At 39.2% G+C, this 17,815-nt stretch overlaps 1 protein-coding gene across 1 annotated transcript in view; it reads left to right on the forward strand.

Moving 5' to 3' along the window:
- NFKB1 (nuclear factor of kappa light polypeptide gene enhancer in B-cells 1) overlaps positions 1–17,815 on the forward strand; it is a 93,485-nt gene that overhangs the window by 44,937 nt on the left and 30,733 nt on the right. Inside the window, exons 5-9 of the mRNA XM_008580828.1 lie at positions 4,482–4,645; positions 8,786–8,944; positions 10,282–10,386; positions 14,208–14,299; positions 15,749–15,887. Of these exons, the coding sequence (XP_008579050.1) occupies positions 4,482–4,645; positions 8,786–8,944; positions 10,282–10,386; positions 14,208–14,299; positions 15,749–15,887 (659 nt within the window). The remainder of the gene's footprint in view (positions 1–4,481; positions 4,646–8,785; positions 8,945–10,281; positions 10,387–14,207; positions 14,300–15,748; positions 15,888–17,815) is intronic.

The raw sequence follows: 17,815 nt of genomic DNA on the forward strand, positions 1-17,815 counted from the left end.
TTATTTTTGCTTTAAACAGTCCATTATCTTTTAAAGAAATTTGCCCACATATTTACCATTTGTAGGGCTCTTCAGTCTGTTTTATAGGTCAAGATTTCTATCTGGTATTATTTTCTTTACCTGAAGCACTTCCTTTAACTTTTCTTGTACTACTGATCTGATGCTGATGAATTCTTTCAGTTGTTGTATGTCTGAAAAGTCTTTATTTCATCTTTGTTTTTCAAAGCTATTTTTAAACAGTACAGAATTCTACATTGACATTGTTGTTCTTTCACCTCCTTAAAATATGTTGCCGCACTGTCTTCTGGCTTGCCTTGTTTCCAACAAGAAGTCTCCTGTCAATCTTATCTTTCTACTTCTGTACATTTTTTTCTCTAGAAGCTTTTCAGATTTTCTCTTAATCACTGTTTTTAAGCAATTTGATTATGATGGACTTTAGTGTAGTTTTCTTTGTCTCCTGTGCTTATTGTTCATTGAGATCTTGGGATCTCTGGGTTTATACTTTTTATTGAATTTTAAAACTTTGAGCCATTGTTTTTTCAAATATTGTTTTGGCCCTATTCTCTTTTCCTCTTCTTCTAGAACCCCAATTACACATATGTTTGGCCATTTGAAATTGCTCCACAGCTCACTGATCTGTCTTTTTTTCCTCTCCATTTTTTTTCTCTGTATTTCATTTTGGATAGTTTTATTACTATGTCTTCAAGTTCACTGATTTTTTTTGTCTGTCATGTCTAATATGTTCTCAATCTCTTCTAGTGTATTTTTCTTCTCAGATATTGTACTTTTCATCTCTACAGGTTTGTTTGAGGTCTTTTTTTTTTTATATCTCCTATGTCTCTCCTTAGCATTCTAGTGCTTTTTATCTTTTTGGCCACATGAAATATACTTATAATAGCTATTTCAGTGTACTTGTCTTTTTTATTTTTTTTGTCTTTTTCGTGACCAGTAAGGGGATTGCAACCCTTGGCTTGGTGTCCCCCGCACCGCGCTCAGCCAGTAAGCGCACCAGCCAGTCCTACATAGGATCCGAACCCGTGGCGGAAGCGCCGCTGCGCTCCCAGTGCTGCACTCTCCCGAGTGCGCCACAGGGCCGGCCCTCAATGTACTTGTCTACAAATTTTGTCTTCTGTATCATTTCTGGATCTGTTTCTATTGATTGACTTTTATCCTCATTACGAATTATATTTTTTTTTACTTTTTCCGTGTCTGGTAATTTTTTACTGGATCACAGACATTTTGATGTTTGGATTGTTGGGTGCTGGATTTTTTTTGGGGGGGGGGTATGCCTTTAAATATTTTTGAGGACTTGGTTGAAGTTAAATTTGGGAACAGTTTGATCCTTTCTAGACTTCCTTTTTAAGCTTTGTTAGAGAGACTAGAGAAGGCTTTAGTCTAGGGTTGATTTGACACCGTTAGTAAGGCAGTACCTTTCTGAATATTTAAACTGATGTATTACAAAGCTTCTTGAACTGTCAGCCCTGTGTGTGCTACAAGAATTGTTCTGCCTGCTCCCTTATGGTGGTTCTTTTCCCAGCTTTGGGTTGTTTTCTCACACACATGCTCTGATCAGTACACAGATGAAGATTTGAGTAGATCTGTGAGTGTCTGGGTGTGTAGTTCCTTCCTCTCTGGTGCTCTGCCTGTAAATTCTAGCCTCCTGGGCCTCCTCAAATGTTTAACTGTGTCTCCTCAACTTAGGGAGATTGCCAGGATCTGTTTGGGTTCCTCCTCCTTCCTGTGCTGCATCCTGGAACCTTCCCTAGGCTTTAAGCCAGAGTGATTGCAGGATTCCCTTTTCTTAAGGATCACTGTTCTGTGTTGCCTGTTGTCCAGTGCCTGAAAAACATTTTTTCATGTGTTTTTCAGTTGTTTAAGGTGGGAGGTTCAATCCAGTCTGTGTTATCCCATTACTTGAAGCAGAAGACTAACTTCTGTATTGTTTTGTTACTAGAGTAAATCCTTCATTGTTCACATAATGAATAAAAAGGATAATGCCTTTTTCACAGAGATTAAATTAGACAATATACACAAAAAGCATTTTATAGATGGTAAAGTGTAAAGTGTTACACAGATGTTTGTATTGCTTACCTAGGAGATAACACATTTTCCTGTTGTTGTAAGTGTTCTTTACAGCAGTAAGGCCTGAAAGGCCAAAAGATGAAGGTGTTGTTTCTGAAAAACTGCCTAGGCCTGCATGCATAGCAGTATGTCATATTACATACTTTTCTGTGCTGTATTAATTTACACATTTGTTTATTCAACAGACATTGATTAGACACCCATATGTCAGGCACTGTTGTAAACACTGGAGATCTCTGCCTTCTAGGAGCTTGTATTCTAGTGGTATATTTTCTTCTCAGTGTGTCTCAGCCATCCACTTTTTTTTTTTGTCTCTGTCTGGACACATGACTCATTCTGTTTCTGGGTCTCTGTAAGAGTGCTCCTTTAATTCTGCCTTCACCTCATCTATTTTCTTAACCTAGTTAACTGACTTCCCATGTGAGCTTGTTCTTTGTTTTATTCAGTCCAGTTGTCATAATATCTTTCTTCCCTTTAGTAATCTTTATTTTTTTCTTTATGAATAAAAGCCAGAATAAAAGAAAAGTCCTTACAAAAACTTATAAGGCTTTAAAAGTTGTGGGCCTGCTCACCTCTTTGAACTCTTCACTTACTACTGCTCATTTCACTCCAGCCGCATTGACCTTCTTGCATTGTTGTCTCTTCAAAACACCAGCATGTTCCTACCTCAGGGTCTTTGCACTTGCTGTTCCTTCTGTCTCTGAATGCTTTTCTTCCACATAGTCACATGTTCACCATCACTTCCTTCAAGTCTTTGCTCAGTTGCCATATTTTCACTGTGGTTCTTCCTGACCTCTCCTGTCCCCCACTCCCACCATCTTTTTCTTGATGACAATTATTACCTTCTAAATTACACAAGGGTACTTCAGAAAGTTCATGGAAAAATAGAATTAAAAGATAATATGAATCTTTCCATGATCATTTTGGAAATATTCGTTGAATGAATGAGTCTCCTTGGTAAAGTGCTTTTTTGTTTGTCTTATTATATTTACTGAATACACTTCTTTGTTTTATGTACTTTATATAAAAAATGAATGGCTTGAGCATTTTATATATTTTCTTAAAAATCCCTTCAGTTGCTTTCTTTAGCTTATTAACATATTTTGTTCTATAGATTTGTAACCTTCATAAGATAAAAGACTCTCCATCACTGATTACATGTGTACCCTCAGCCTGAGTACATATAGAACTAGATCACAATTCTAGAGGTAATAAATAATTCCAACCTTATAGATAACCCAGGAAAAGGTGGGATTCCAGGTAGACTTTAAATCCCATCTAGAAACCCAAGGATGATCTAAAAGGAAAAACAAAAAGTCCTTTCAAATAGAATATTCCTTTTTTTTTTTTTTTTTTTTTTTTTTTTTATCTTTTTCCATGTCCGGCAACGGATCGCAACCCTCAGTGTAGCCCCTGCACCGGACCGGGGACCGGCAACGGGATTGCAACCCTCGGTGCTGCTCCCGTGCCTCGCTCAGTCAGCATATCCCTTTTTTTTTTTTTTTGTCTTTTTGTCTTTTTCCGTGTCCGGCAACGGATCGCAACCCTCAGTGAAGCCCCTGCACCGGACCGGGGACCGGCAACGGGATTGCAACCCTCGGTGCTGCTCCCGTGCCTCGCTCAGCCAGTGAGCGGGAACCGGTCTGTATGTGGGATTCGAACCCTCGGGCGGGAGTGCCGCCATGCTTCCCAAGCGGCGCACTATCCAGTGCGCCACCGGGCCGGCCCATTCCTTTTATTCTTAAAAAAAAAAAAAAAAGTTAGTACTATATTTGGAATTTTAAGTTATTTTTATACAACTCCCATAGAATATACTTTAAAATGAGTCTAGGTAAAACTTACTTATTTATTTATTTATTTTTATATGCGTGTGTATATATATATATACACCCACACATACTCCCACTCTCTTAATCACAATTTGGAAGTCTAATAAACTCTGAAAACCAATAAGCTCTACCAAACCAAATGCTACTCATTTGGTAGCAAAACCCAATCTGACCTGATGTGCAGCTATTTATAGTCTTCATCTTTCTATTTGGTGAGTCTAGTTATATGTTTAACTGAAGATATATTAATGTGTTTGATTACAATGTGCACACCAGACCTTCTGAGACTATTATGTAATATGCAATATATGCCATATATTATCTTTCTAATATTAAAAAATAAAAATAAATTTAAAAAAAACTGAATTCTGAAATGTTTCTAGCCCCAAGGGATTTGTGTTTTGTTTTGTTTTGTTTAGCAGCTGGTGGGTATAGGGCCCTGAGGGATTTGGATAAGACATTGAGGGCCTGAGTATTTTTTTAAAATCTACTTTACTAAAGTGAAGCCAGAGTCACTGACTGCCTAACTTTTGGTGGTGATTGTTGCTGCTGTTACTGCTTTTTCTCCAGCTTTGCAAACCTGGGTATTCTTCATGTGACAAAGAAAAAAGTATTTGAAACACTGGAAGCACGGATGACAGAGGCATGTATAAGGGGCTATAATCCTGGACTTCTGGTGCATCCTGATCTTGCCTATTTGCAAGCAGAAGGGGGAGGAGACAGGCAGCTCACAGGTGAGCCTCATTCTCCCAGCCTTGCTCCTCTGAGGAGCTTGGCTTTCATTTTCTTGTGTGTGGACTGTATGTTCACCTGTGTGCCTCAGATTTCTTCTTTTCCCAGTCTATACCCCATACCGCTCACACTCTTTTCCTGCTCAGAAACCTTTGATGGCATCCAGCTACCTCTGGAACAAAATCCATACTTCCTTAGCCTGGTATGCCAAGCCCTCCCAGGGAATCTCCAGCCCCACCCTGTCCCCGTCACTGCTCTCTGAACACCTGATGCCTATTCACACCTTCGCATGGGTCTTCCTGTACCTAAAACAACCCCCTTCCCTTTTCAACCTGTCAAAACCAATGCGTAGTTCAAGACACAGTCCATGAACACCTCCTCTGTTACACCTTATTATAAGGAATCTTTCTTTGGGCTCTTCAGGCACATTATAAACAATTGTTTTTACCATAAAAATGCTATGATTTTCTGTTTTCCTGCCATTACTCAAATTTTTTCTTTCAACCCCACTCCCTGTCCCACCACGTGCCCCATTTCTGCTTTTCCATTTTGTCCTCTCTTCTGTCCATCTTGTCACCATCTCATACTGAGGTGATCCAGAACCGATGATCATGTTTCCACTGAACATATTCCGTCTTCTGATACCCAGACTCAAAACCTTCATGTTACCTTTGACCCTCCTTCTCCACCTGTGCTGCATCTCCAGTCTGTGGTCCAGCTACTCTGTGCTCTCTGTGACAGTCCACTCCTAACTCCATTTCACTGCTCCAATTATAGCAGTTTTCTCCCTGGTCTCTGTCCCTTACCATTTCTAATCCAGTGTACACCCTATAGCCAGGTAGATCTTACAAAAGCCTGCATCTCGCCACTACTTGGTTTCTCCCACTTGCCTACAAAATACATATTCCATAAGCCCAAGAGCTGGTCCGAGTCTGTATTTCCAACTCTGTTTGCCACTATGCCCCTTCATGTTAGACTGAACTACTCCATAGGAGCACCATGATTTCTAACTTCCCTGCCTTGGCACATTCTTTCCATTCTTTCTGTCCCCTCTTCTTGGAATGCCCTTATCCACTGTTCATATGTTCAGATTTTATCATCCCTTCAAGATTTAGAGCAAATGCCTCTTCTGCTGTAAAGTCTATGGATCTCCTCTCCTTTAAATCCCTGTAGCTCTACTGTAGTACTTATCACTTGAATTATTACCTTTTGTGATATTATAAGTTAAGTATGACTGTATCCCTCAGCATGAAAACTCCATTAAGAAGGAAGGAGCCTGATGTAATCTAGTCATTCAGTTCCTTCAAAAGTACTTTTTGAAACTCCTAGAGCTGGTTAATAACTTCAGTAACTTTGTAGGATACAAAATAAATGCCCCCAAATCAGTAGCATTTATATACACAAATAATGAATTAACAAAATGAGAAATAAAGAAAGTAAGCCCATTTACAATTGCCACCAAAAAAATACAATACCTAGGGATCGGTTTAACCAAGGAGGTGAAAGACCTCTACGATGAGAATTACAAACCACTTCTGAAAGAAATTAAAGAAGACACAAAAAGATGGAAAGATATTCCATGCCCTTGGATTGGAAGAATTAACATTGTGAAAATGTCTATACTTCCCAAAGTGATCTACAGATTCAATGCAATCCCCATCAAAATACCAATGACATTCTTCACAGAAATGGAAAAAACAATCTTATCTTTCATATGGAAAAACAAAAGACCCCGAGTAGCCAAAGCAATCCTGAGCAAAAAAAACAAAGCTGGAGGCATAACTTTGCCAGACTTCAAATTATACTACAAAGCTATTGTAACTAAAACAGCATGGTACTGATATAAAAATAGACATTCAGACCAATGGAGTAGAATTGAGAACCCAGAAATCACTCCTCAGGCTTATAGCCATCTGATATTAGATAAATGCAACAAAAATCTACATTGGGGAAAAGATTACCTCTTCAACAAGTGGTGCTGGGAAAACTGGATATCCATATGTGGAAGAATGACATTAGATATGCATCTTTCACCATATACTAAAATCAACTCAAAATGGATTAAAGACCTAGGTATAAGACCCAAAACTGTAAAATTACTAAGGGAAAATATAGGCGAAACACTTCAGCAGTTAGGTCTGGGTGCAGGCTTTATGAACATGAGCCCAAAAGCACAAGCAGCAAAAGAAAAAACAAACATATGGGACTATATCAAACTAAAAAGTTTCTGCACAGCAAATGAAACAATCAACAGAGTGAAAAGACAACCTACAGAGTGGGAGAAAATTTTTGCCAACTATGCATCCAACAAGGGACTAATATCCAGAATATACATAGAACTCAAGCAATTATACAGTAAAAAAATAAATGACCCAATTGAAAAATGGGCAAAGGAGCTGAATAGACATTTTTCAAAGGAAGACATACAAATGACCAACAAATACATGAAAAAATGCTCAACATCACTAGTCATCAGCGAAATGCAAATTAAAACCACAGTGAAATAGCACCTCACCCCAGTTAGACTGGCTATAATCAAAAAGACGGTGAATAACAAATGCTGGCGAGAGTGTGGAGAGAAGGGAACACTACTGCACTGTTGGTGGGACTGTAGATTAGTACAACCACTTTGGAAAACAATTTGGAGGTTTCTCAAACAACCACAGACAGATCTTCCATATGATCCAGCAATCTCTCTTCTGGGTATATATCAAGAGGAATGGAAATCATCATATCAAAGGGATACCTGCACTCCCATGTTTATTGCAGCTCTGTTTACAATAGCCAAGATATGGAACCAACCTAAATGTCCATCAATAGATGATTGGATAAGGAAAGTGTGGTATATATACACTATGGAATACTACCCTGCCATAAAAAAGAATGAAATATTCCTATTTGCAACAACATGGATGAACCTGGAGAAACTTATGTTGAGTGAAACAAGCAAAGCACAGAGGGATAAATACCACATGTGCTCACTCATATGTGGGAGCTAAGAGAGAAAGGAACACAGAAAAGAAAGACCACAGTAGTGCTGTGATCCAACAGAGGGAGGGAACATTCCTAGGGCTACAAATTGGTGTTGATGGGAGAGGGGGAACAGGAGAGAGGTTGGAAGATAATTGAGAGGGGACAAAGGGTGCAAAAATAATTTCTGGTAATGGATATGCCCCCAGTATGAATCTGGCCCCCACATCATGGGCAGGAGCGGGGGACAATCAGCTTTGTATCTCATGAATATTCATAATAAATAAATTAATTAATTATAAAATAAAATAAATATAGCCATGTATTAATGGGAAAAAAAAAGTTGTTTTGAAGAAATAGATCTTTCATAAGTATAAATAGGAATTTGGAGTGATAGCTTTTCTCCATACTACAATATTTATTATATTGTTTTGTTCAATACTCTAAGGTATTTAAAGCTAGCAAGTTAAACAAAAATTTTCAGTTAACAGACTTCTTTCAATGGTACAAAAGTGCATTTGGTTAACTTTTGGACTTAATTAATTTAGCAGGCTTTGGATTCCACCATTTCATAGAAAAGAACTTTCTTGGTTCCAGGACAACATCCTCATGAAGGATAGTGGGCATGAAATAATTAATTTGAGCAAAATTCAATAAAAAATTCCACTAATTCAAAACAAACAAAAAAGTACTTTTTGAGCACCTACTATGTGCCGAGCAGTGTGCTTGGCACTGTAGAATGAGCACAGTCACTGTGCTTAAAGAACATTTGGAATAGTTAATTTTCACATTTCTCAATATAGCTGGTGCACAGTAGCCTTCTTACATTCCATTCCATCACATCCTTTGTTCCTTTAGCTCTTATTATAGGGAGAAAAAGGAGAGGTGGGAGGAGGACAGAAGAGAAGAGAGAGAGTCTGATACATGGAGGACAGTTTTTGTGATAATTCAGAGAAAATGCAGGTGTTCTTTTGATGCCTTTAATTTTAGGTGACATAATGAAACTATTTTTTAAAATTTTACTAGAAATATGAAGTATTTTAAAGCAGAAAAGTGTGGGTTTTTACTTTAAGTTTACATTCTTTATTTGGTCTTTATAAAAGCATGCTATTTTAAATGTCCATACTTTCCCTTTTCCCTGGGCATGAATGGACTGTGCTGTATGGTCCTAGATCGGGAAAAGGAGCTGATCCGCCAGGCAGCTCTTCAGCAGACAAAGGAGATGGACCTCAGCGTGGTGCGGCTCATGTTTACAGCTTTTCTTCCGGATAGCACTGGCAGCTTCACAAGGCGCCTGGAACCCGTGGTATCAGACGCCATCTACGACAGCAGTGAGTACCTGACTACTTACAGGAGGCAGCCTGGTATAGCATCAAGCAAGACTTCCAACCCTGCCCTGCCTTTTACTTACTAACTGAGTCCTGGGGAAAGTAACTTAATCATGTTAGCCTCAGGTTCATCATCTACAAAATGGGAATACTAAAATCTGGCTTAAAAGGTCAATGTCTAGATTAAATGAGATATTTTAAGAGGTGTTCAATAAATGTTGTTCTCTTTCCTCAGATGTGCATTTTAGTCTTTTACATGCAATAGCAAATCTCTTATTACTTATAAATACCTTGCTATAAGGATATATTGTTGGAGCTCTTAGAAGGGAAATATACTTCAATTTTTTCTTTGGGGCTCTGAAGAGAAGTTAATAAAAGACAACCATTGCTCTTATCCATCTTCATTCCCAAATATTACAGACTAGCTTTACCAAGAAAGCAACTTCAAGTTAACTGAATGAGTAATATAGATACTATGTGAATTCAAAATTCTATTTCAGTTCATAGTTCCTAGAACATTTAAAGAGTTTTACAGTGATCTTCAGTGTTACCATGCAATTTTCTTGTTCACTGTGCATGGGATTTATTAAACAGATATTTCTAAAAAGCCTGCAAGTGCAGTACTTAAGTTCATTGAAAGTTTATTGAATCTGGTATAAGGAGAAGACGCTATGCTCCAAGTATGACAACTAACTGATTTCTCTAATTTAAACAAGTAAGGGAAGTGAAAGGGTTATAAAATGATACAGACTTGTATACCACAGATCACCTTAAAATGCAGCTGTTGGAGGGGGGAAAAAAGAAGCTTTATACTATTACCACATGAAACTTTTTCCCCTAACCACACAGAATCCTAATTTAGTTTGGGGGTAAGAAATATAACATCTCCTATTTTCTTAGAATAAAAATTAAGTAGTTTAAGAAAATCGTCCTTTTCCTAAATTTTTTAGGACTCTTGTAAATGGTCTAGCAGTTTGTGGAAACAAGTTTGCGGTTAAAGTCTTGAAATTCCAGAAATCCATTGGCTTGGTACTTTCTGAAACATCAGAAAAGCTATTTCTCTTTCTGTATCGGTCTTTATGTGTTAGTGGGAGAAACAACTACCTGTTCCTTTCTACTTCATCTGTTTTGGTAATATTATGACCCATGCCCAAGAAGTGCTCTGAAGACTTCGGAAACCATTCTTGTTTTATTTATATCTTTATTAAAGCAGTATGAGTGAAAGCATCTATTTAAACTTTGTTTTGGTGAGGTGTGCTAAGGGCTGGGTTTCTCATAAGGGGATTGGCTGTGAAACTGAGGGTAAACCACAATGTTTGTTGTTTTTCCCTTGTGAACAGAAGCCCCCAATGCATCCAACTTGAAAATTGTGAGAATGGACAGGACAGCTGGATGCGTGACTGGAGGGGAAGAAATTTATCTTCTCTGTGACAAAGTTCAGAAAGGTAAATATATGCTCTGGTCTCATGATGTGAAATATAATTCTGAGTGTGTCTATGAGTCAGTTTTTAGTAGCAGGTCACAAATGTTCTTCCTTTGACATAGAACTCCTTACAAACGTATTTCACCTCTTGCAAATGTAAGTTGTCTGTGTTATTTTTTTAAACCCAAATAATGTATTTATTTATTTATTATGATTATTATTTTTGCATTCTAAGATACAGTTGAGGGAACAGTGAGAGCGGAAGGGGAAAGGGGTATAGGATAGGAAGAGGAGGAAGGAGTGGGGGCAAGGTCAAGGCCCATGGCACCCCTCTCATTCCAACAGGGGATACCATGGGGCTTCCAGCAGCAGCTCGGTCATTGCTGGGTTGGATGCAGAAGTTGGGGGGCGGGGTGGGGCTGAGGCCCTCGGCCCCCCATCTCCCTGGTTTTGGAAGCCCAAGGCACTTTTGGCGGTGGCTTGATGGTTGTTGCTGGACTGGTTGCAGACATCAGGGGGGCATGGCTGAGGCAGTTGGTCCCCCACAGCCCCAGCTCAGGAGCCTGAGGCATTTCCTGTAGCAGCTCAATGGTCATTTCTAGGCTGGTTGCAGATGGTAGGGGGTGTGGCTGAGGCCCTCGGCCCCCAATCACCCCAGCTCGGGGTGTTTCTGGCAGCAGCTTGGCGGTCATTGCTGGGCTGGATGTTGTCATCGGGGGGTGTGGCTGAGGCCCATGGCCCTCACACCACCCCAGCTTGGGAGCCCAGGGGGCTTCTGGTCCTCCTAGGTTTTATAGGTGTTCTTTGGTAGTGTTAGACCTTTACTGGTTAATATCAAAACTTTTTCTCTGATCTGTGGGTATTTTGTTTTATTTCTTTCAGTTCTGTGTTGGATTATCCACTGTTCCCACCACTTAAATTCTGCACTAGAGCTAATTTCTTGTCCTTTGGTTACTTCTAAAATGGAGGAACTTCCTAAGGGAACCAGCACTTGAGCCCTGTGGTTGAGTTGAATTGCTGCTTTGCTGTTGATTCTCTAGGGAAGGCTTTATGTGCAGCTCAGGTTTTATTTTTGACCTTGTAATCACTTCCAGGACTTGTGAGGCCTGGAACACCTGGGTTGTGTGGAAACTCTGGTCTGGGCCCAAGTCTTTTCAGCAGGCTATACCCCCTGCAGTTCGATATTACTGACCAGTCTCCACTGAATGGGTCTGTGCAGATTGGAGGGTAGACCAACTGTCCATGCTGTACCCCAGTGATCCCTGGTGGGCCCGTCTCCCCCATCTGCCACACTCCAAACACTTCCCATGGAATGAGCCATGTGCTGGTCCCTTGCAGTGACTCACTGGCGTCTGAGTGGCTCCTTTTTTCAGTTATCTGTGGCCCATCGCTCCTATGTGGGTTCACGGGAACCCTCTTAGTAGTCTTGCTGGCCTGGGAGCCACTAAGGCCCTCTTCTCCCCTGCAGCCTCCAAGCAACTTCATACAAAGGACACAGCTGTGGCTTTTGCCAGCTTTTGCTCCACATGCTCACCAGGGCTGGCCTTGGAGCGGCCAGGGCTTCAAACGGCTGGAGAAGTCCTTTCTTTCTCTCACTGTGGCTTCTTCTGCCTTCATGAACCCCATAGGTCTCTCCTTCTCTTCCCCTGAGCTCTAGCGTCCCTAGCTTGGTTGTTGTTGCTTTTTAATATTGTAAATTGGTTGATTGTGGGAGAGAGTGATGCTGGAGACCATCTATTCTGCCATCTTGAGCAGAAGTCCCCAACTAATTTATTTTTAAATTCCACACAGAAGTAAAGAGAAATAAGAAAAAAGTGATGATTGTAATCAGTGATTTTCAGTATCTTTATACTTTAAACTTTGGTATCTGTACTCAGTTAAGCTAAAATAAATGAGTAATAGCCATGCTTGACACACATGCAAACACACACACAGAATAAGTAATAACTTTTGCATAGTGTAAAATTGTTGGTTCTGTTTATTTTGTAATGCTTTTTTGTAACCCTGAGAGATCTTCTCCAAACACTTCCATGTGACATGATGTCAACTATGAAATGGAAAGAGAATAAGGAATACCAGGAAATTCTCAGAGCACATTTCTCTCACAGTTGTCACTTTCAGAAAAGGTTCTTGGCATTTATCTCTCACTAGATATATTACAAGATTGATAAATTAGTAAAAGCTGAAGGAGATTATGTGTTATTTTCTCAAACTTCACTCATTTTTTAAATAAAACAATGGAGGGCCGGCCCCATGGCGTACTCAGGAGAGTGCAGCGCTGGGAGCACAGCATCGCTCCCGCCGTGGGTTCGGATCCTATATAGTAGTGGCCGGTGCACTCACTGGCTGAGTGCAGTGTGGGCGACAGCAAGCCAAGGGTTGCGATACCCTTACCGGTCACGAAAAAGACAAAAACAAAAAAAAAAAAATAGGAAGTATAGTATAATAAAGATCTATTTGCTACAAAGTGAGCATTTTCAAAGTAGATACATAAGTGAAAATATAGCCCCTAAATAAAAGAAATATGGCTTTGGAAAAAATTCTTATTTGGGGTTAAATGCTCTGAGGTGTAAAGTCAGAAAAAAAATGGGATCACATTTTTAGAGTAAAGTTATATTCTTTATCTAAAAAAGTTTACACTTTGTCTGCTTACACTGTTATCAGCCTTTTTCCAACCTACTCTGTGGAAGTAATATTCATTTCTAAATTCCTGGGTGTGTACACCACGAGTAAACACAGTCTGAGTACCTTCATTTGTAAATGCAACTCTTAATCGTTATCGCTACCTTGGAATGGCTCAGTAAGAGAAGTCTTACATTTGAAATCTAACTAGGTCCAGGGTAATCCTAACTGAAGGCAAAGGAGTGGACCAGGAGATAAGGAGATGTTTTATCCAACCCTAATGCAAGGGGTCTTCAAAAAGTTCATGAAAAGATTTGCATTATCTTTTAATTCCATTTTCTACAAACTTTTTGAAGTACCCTTGTATTTCTAAAATTCTACTTAAATATAAACTTAATTTCATAAGTCAATAGTATGGTCCTTTACTATTAAATGGAAAGTGAAGCCAGGGAGATGCCAACCTAAGTTATATTGTCATCATAATTCTGCAGAAGTAGAGTCCATGACTAGAGTGTGAAATTTAGGAAGGGACCTGACCATCATAGTATTTTGACCAATTACCCAATTTGGACTAATGAAGTATTAGAGGGAGGCAATGTAGTAGAATGTTTAAGAGGCTGTACTCACACAGTACTATCTATGTTCAAATCGTGGTTTCTCCATTTACTAGCTGTTCAACTTAATGGACTCCAGTTTCTCTTCTGTGAAATGAGGATAATAATAGTACCTACATCACAGTATTGTTGTGAGGATTAAATCAGTTAGTATATACCTGTAAAGTACTTAGAATAGCATCTGACATATAGTAAATCTTATATAAGTTAATTATTACTTATGTACATCTATATATTGAGTTGAATCACCTTTTGGGATTCTGATATTCGTCCACCATCCTTCATGTTTCTCAGGAGTGAATTGGTTTAAGGATGGAAAAGTGGGAAGGCCAAAGATTGATTAAGAGAAAACTCAGATTGATTAGGTAAATCTAGCATTCTGCCATTGTAAATGAACCTTGAAGACCATTCCTGTGGTAAGTCATAACAATAATAAAAAAGTGATTTGTGAAAATTTTAAATAACACAAAATTCTATTTCATACTAATTAATTTCACAAAAGTTTAAGTATATAGTAGGTAGAATCTTGAATCAACTTCATTTTCAGCATGTTTATAAATATTATTGCACTATTTAAAATTACATACCTGAATGTGACTATTTGCAGATGACATCCAGATTCGATTTTACGAAGAGGAGGAAAATGGTGGAGTCTGGGAAGGATTTGGAGATTTTTCCCCCACAGACGTTCATAGACAAGTAAGTGGATGATGATGATGATGATGATGACAATTATCAACACTTTACATTTTCTGCTTTGTTGAATTGAGTACTTAGTTTCCATATGTAAAAAAGGAAAAATTATAAATATTTATTTAACTGCCATAAAACAGTACTATTTTTAAGACTCTTGCAGGTCATCCAGAAAAGTTACGTACCATAGAACTACAGGCAAGGTTCTATTAGACCATTGCCTCTGACTTTGGCAAGACATTTCATTTGGTGTCTGATCCCCTAGTCCATCAGGCAGTGTCCCTCAGGTCCTTTAGTGAAAATGTTTTGTGTTCTACCAAAGTAATTATGATGAAACCTGTTAAAAGGGTATTCTAATGAAAAGTGTTGGAAGGAGAAGTCTTCTAGTTGAGGCTGATGTCATCCTGATAAATCAAGATTTCCCAGTGACCACTGATTATATGACTAAGAAATGAAAATGCTGAACCTCCACCTTAGTGATTACTCACCTTTTTGCAAATGACTGGGGGATGCTGTTTTCACAAAGAAGTGGAAACAATCCAAATGTTCATCTATAAGTGACCAGTTAAATAAATTATGGTGTATCTGTGTGGTGGAATATCATGTAGTTATGAAAAAGAATGAGTACTCTGTAAACTAATATAGAAAGCTCTTAAAGACACATGTTAACATTTTTAAAAAGATAGGTATAGAGCAAAATGTATGTAAAAATAATTCTATGTTCATATTTGCATATGCATGAAGAAACTCTGGGAGGGAACATAAGAAACTAAAAACAGTGTGTTCCTCCAGAGGGCTGTCACACTGGAGGAATTGCACAGATGGGGACAGGGTTGGCAAGATTATCAGTGTTTACCATTGCATACTTTTTTATATTTTACAAAATCTCCATCCATGTGAATATATTACATAGTCAAAACATCAAACTAAAAGATGTTAAAATGCCTAACTGTTCTAGCACTATCAGGAATCAATGTATTATAATACCTCCCTGAGCACAGTTTAGTTTCCTCTCCTCATCAGCTGGCCTGTGAGCTGATGTTAGCACCACTTCCTTCTTGTCTTTCTTTCCTTAGTCATGCTTAGTCTTTCTGATGTTGCTATAAACAATCTTGGAGGATCTTAAGGCTGCTTTGGAAGAGAAGAAAGAAGCATATGCAGTTTTTGTATGTGCATAATATTTACACCTAAAAGACATTTGAAATATTAGACAAATGAAATAAAGATTTGCAATACATTGGCATAGTGTCGTATTTAAATTTCACACTGCGATTTAATAAAAATGTATGGGCCTAGAATTCTGAGTCTGGAACTATCTCCTGAGTGCTGTGTTTTTTAGTATACTGTGTCTAAACGTTGAATATGAAGAAAAGCATAAGGAGTGTGTTTAATAAGTAGCATTGCTACAAAAAAAATGTGGTCCTATACCAACATTCAGGTCTTTGTATCCTGCAGTTTGCCATTGTCTTCAAAACTCCAAAGTATAAAGATGTCAACATTACAAAACCAGCCTCCGTATTCGTCCAACTTCGGAGAAAATCTGATTTGGAAACTAGTGAACCAAAACCTTTTCTCTACTACCCTGAAATCAAAGGTAACTCAGTTGTTTAAACTCTTGTGCCTATTCTGATAAGAAGATGAGCGGATTAGAAAAGATCAGTTCGTCACCTCCTTTGAACAACTTCCTAGTATCTGGTGCCTGGATCTATGGTACTTATTTTTAGAAAAGAGACAGGTAATACACTATTTTGAGGTCATGGAATTAATCCGGCTTTTTAAGACAATGTTATTTCCACCAAGTTTATATGTGATTTAGACATTTGGGAATTTGTCTTTGAATTTGAGCTTCTAACGTTTATTGAGTAACTCAGGGTTCAGGCAGTTGGGATGAAAAAATGTCTTGCTGTTTAGGGGGATCAGCCACTCAGTCTACCAACCTTGGGCAGTTGAATAGAAAACAGCCTCCATGCAGTGCAGAACTGCAAAAATGAATAAGGCACCGTTCTTTCCCTCACAAAAGACACTTCAAGAAAGATAGATAATAGTCTCCTTAAATAGTTATAATACAATTTAGGATTTTAATAAGTACCCAAAGTGAAGCATCCACAGACATCTAGGAGAATGTTGATGAGACAGCCCTTGATCCTTGATTCTAAAGAAGCCTCCAAAAAGCAGGCTTCTTGAAGGAGATATAATTTGGTCCTTCTAATTGGGGATATGTTTTATCAGTTAGACATTAAACAGAGAAGGAAGGGGTTTCCCAGGCTTAGGACACTTGAAAAACTCAGGGGCAGAGGTAAGCTCAGTTAGTGTTTATTCAAAGAAGGGAGCCCGTGAGCACTAGAATGGCCTGATGAAGGCCAGGGTGGGCCAGGAAGGCCAGGTCCAGGCTGAGGAGGGCTGTGAGTGGCTGCTAAAGAATTCTGCATTGATTCTGGAGAGGGATGGCCAGGCCTGCCAGGATTTGGAATGATGGCTCTGACTTCGTTATGTGAATACTAGAAGGCAGATAATGAGTCAGAGGAGTAACATAAGAATCCAAGTGAGAAATGGTAAGGTTGGTTAAGTGTGTTAAGAATGAAAGAAGGAGGTGGTGATGTGTGAAGAGAACCTGGGTGCTGGATGAGGTAGCAGGTGTAGGAGACTCAGGAGTCGTAGATGGTTCTAGGATTCCCAGACTAGGAAGCTTGCCACATGGCTGACTTGATGAAAGGAACAAGGGAGCAAAAGTGGTTTGGGGTGGGAAAAGAGGGAGCTCAGTTTAAAATATGTTGCATTTTAGGTTCCTGTGGGAAATTCAAGTGCAAATTCTTAGTAAGCCGATCAAAAGGCAGGACTGGAACTCGAGAGGGCAGGGTGGGAAATTCAGCATTGAGAACTATCTCAGAACAAGTTATAATAAGTACCCAAACTGGACAGTTAATCAAAGGTATTTCTTTTTTTTTTTTTTGAGACCGGCCGCACCGCGCTCAGCCAGTGAGCACAGCAGTTATCCCTATTAGGATCCGAACCCGCGGCGGGAGCGCTACTGCGCTCCCAGCGCTGCACTCTGCCAAGTGCGCCATGGGCTCGGCCCAAAGGTATTTCTTAACCTAGAGACCACTGACCCCCAAGTAGTCCATGGAGAAAAATGTGCTTTAATATAATTAGCATCTTTTGAAATCCTATTTTGTATTTGACATATTAAAAACCATGATTCTGAGAAGAGATACACAGCCTTCTCAAGATTGCATGAGGGGCCATGGCACAAACAAAATGAGAAACCCCTCGAGTAGGGAAGTGAGACTGGAGGAGGGGGGAGGTCAGTGAAATGGCAGTCCTGGGGCACCCAGGTCCTGGCTAAGGGTGGAAACCACAAAGGTTTGGCAGCAACAAGCCGCTCGGGGTTGGGTCCTGTAAGAGCAACATGTAATGGGTGGCCTTTGAAGAGGGCTTCCTTTCCTAGAATTCATGTTGCAGCAGGAGCATTTAGAAAATGGCTCTATGAGTTCTCATTTCTTTTTTTTTTTTTTTTTTTTTTTG

The sequence above is a fragment of the Galeopterus variegatus genome, unplaced genomic scaffold, assembly GCF_000696425.1.
Source record: "Galeopterus variegatus unplaced genomic scaffold, G_variegatus-3.0.2 Scaffold88, whole genome shotgun sequence".
NCBI classification, from domain to species: domain Eukaryota; kingdom Metazoa; phylum Chordata; class Mammalia; order Dermoptera; family Cynocephalidae; genus Galeopterus; species Galeopterus variegatus.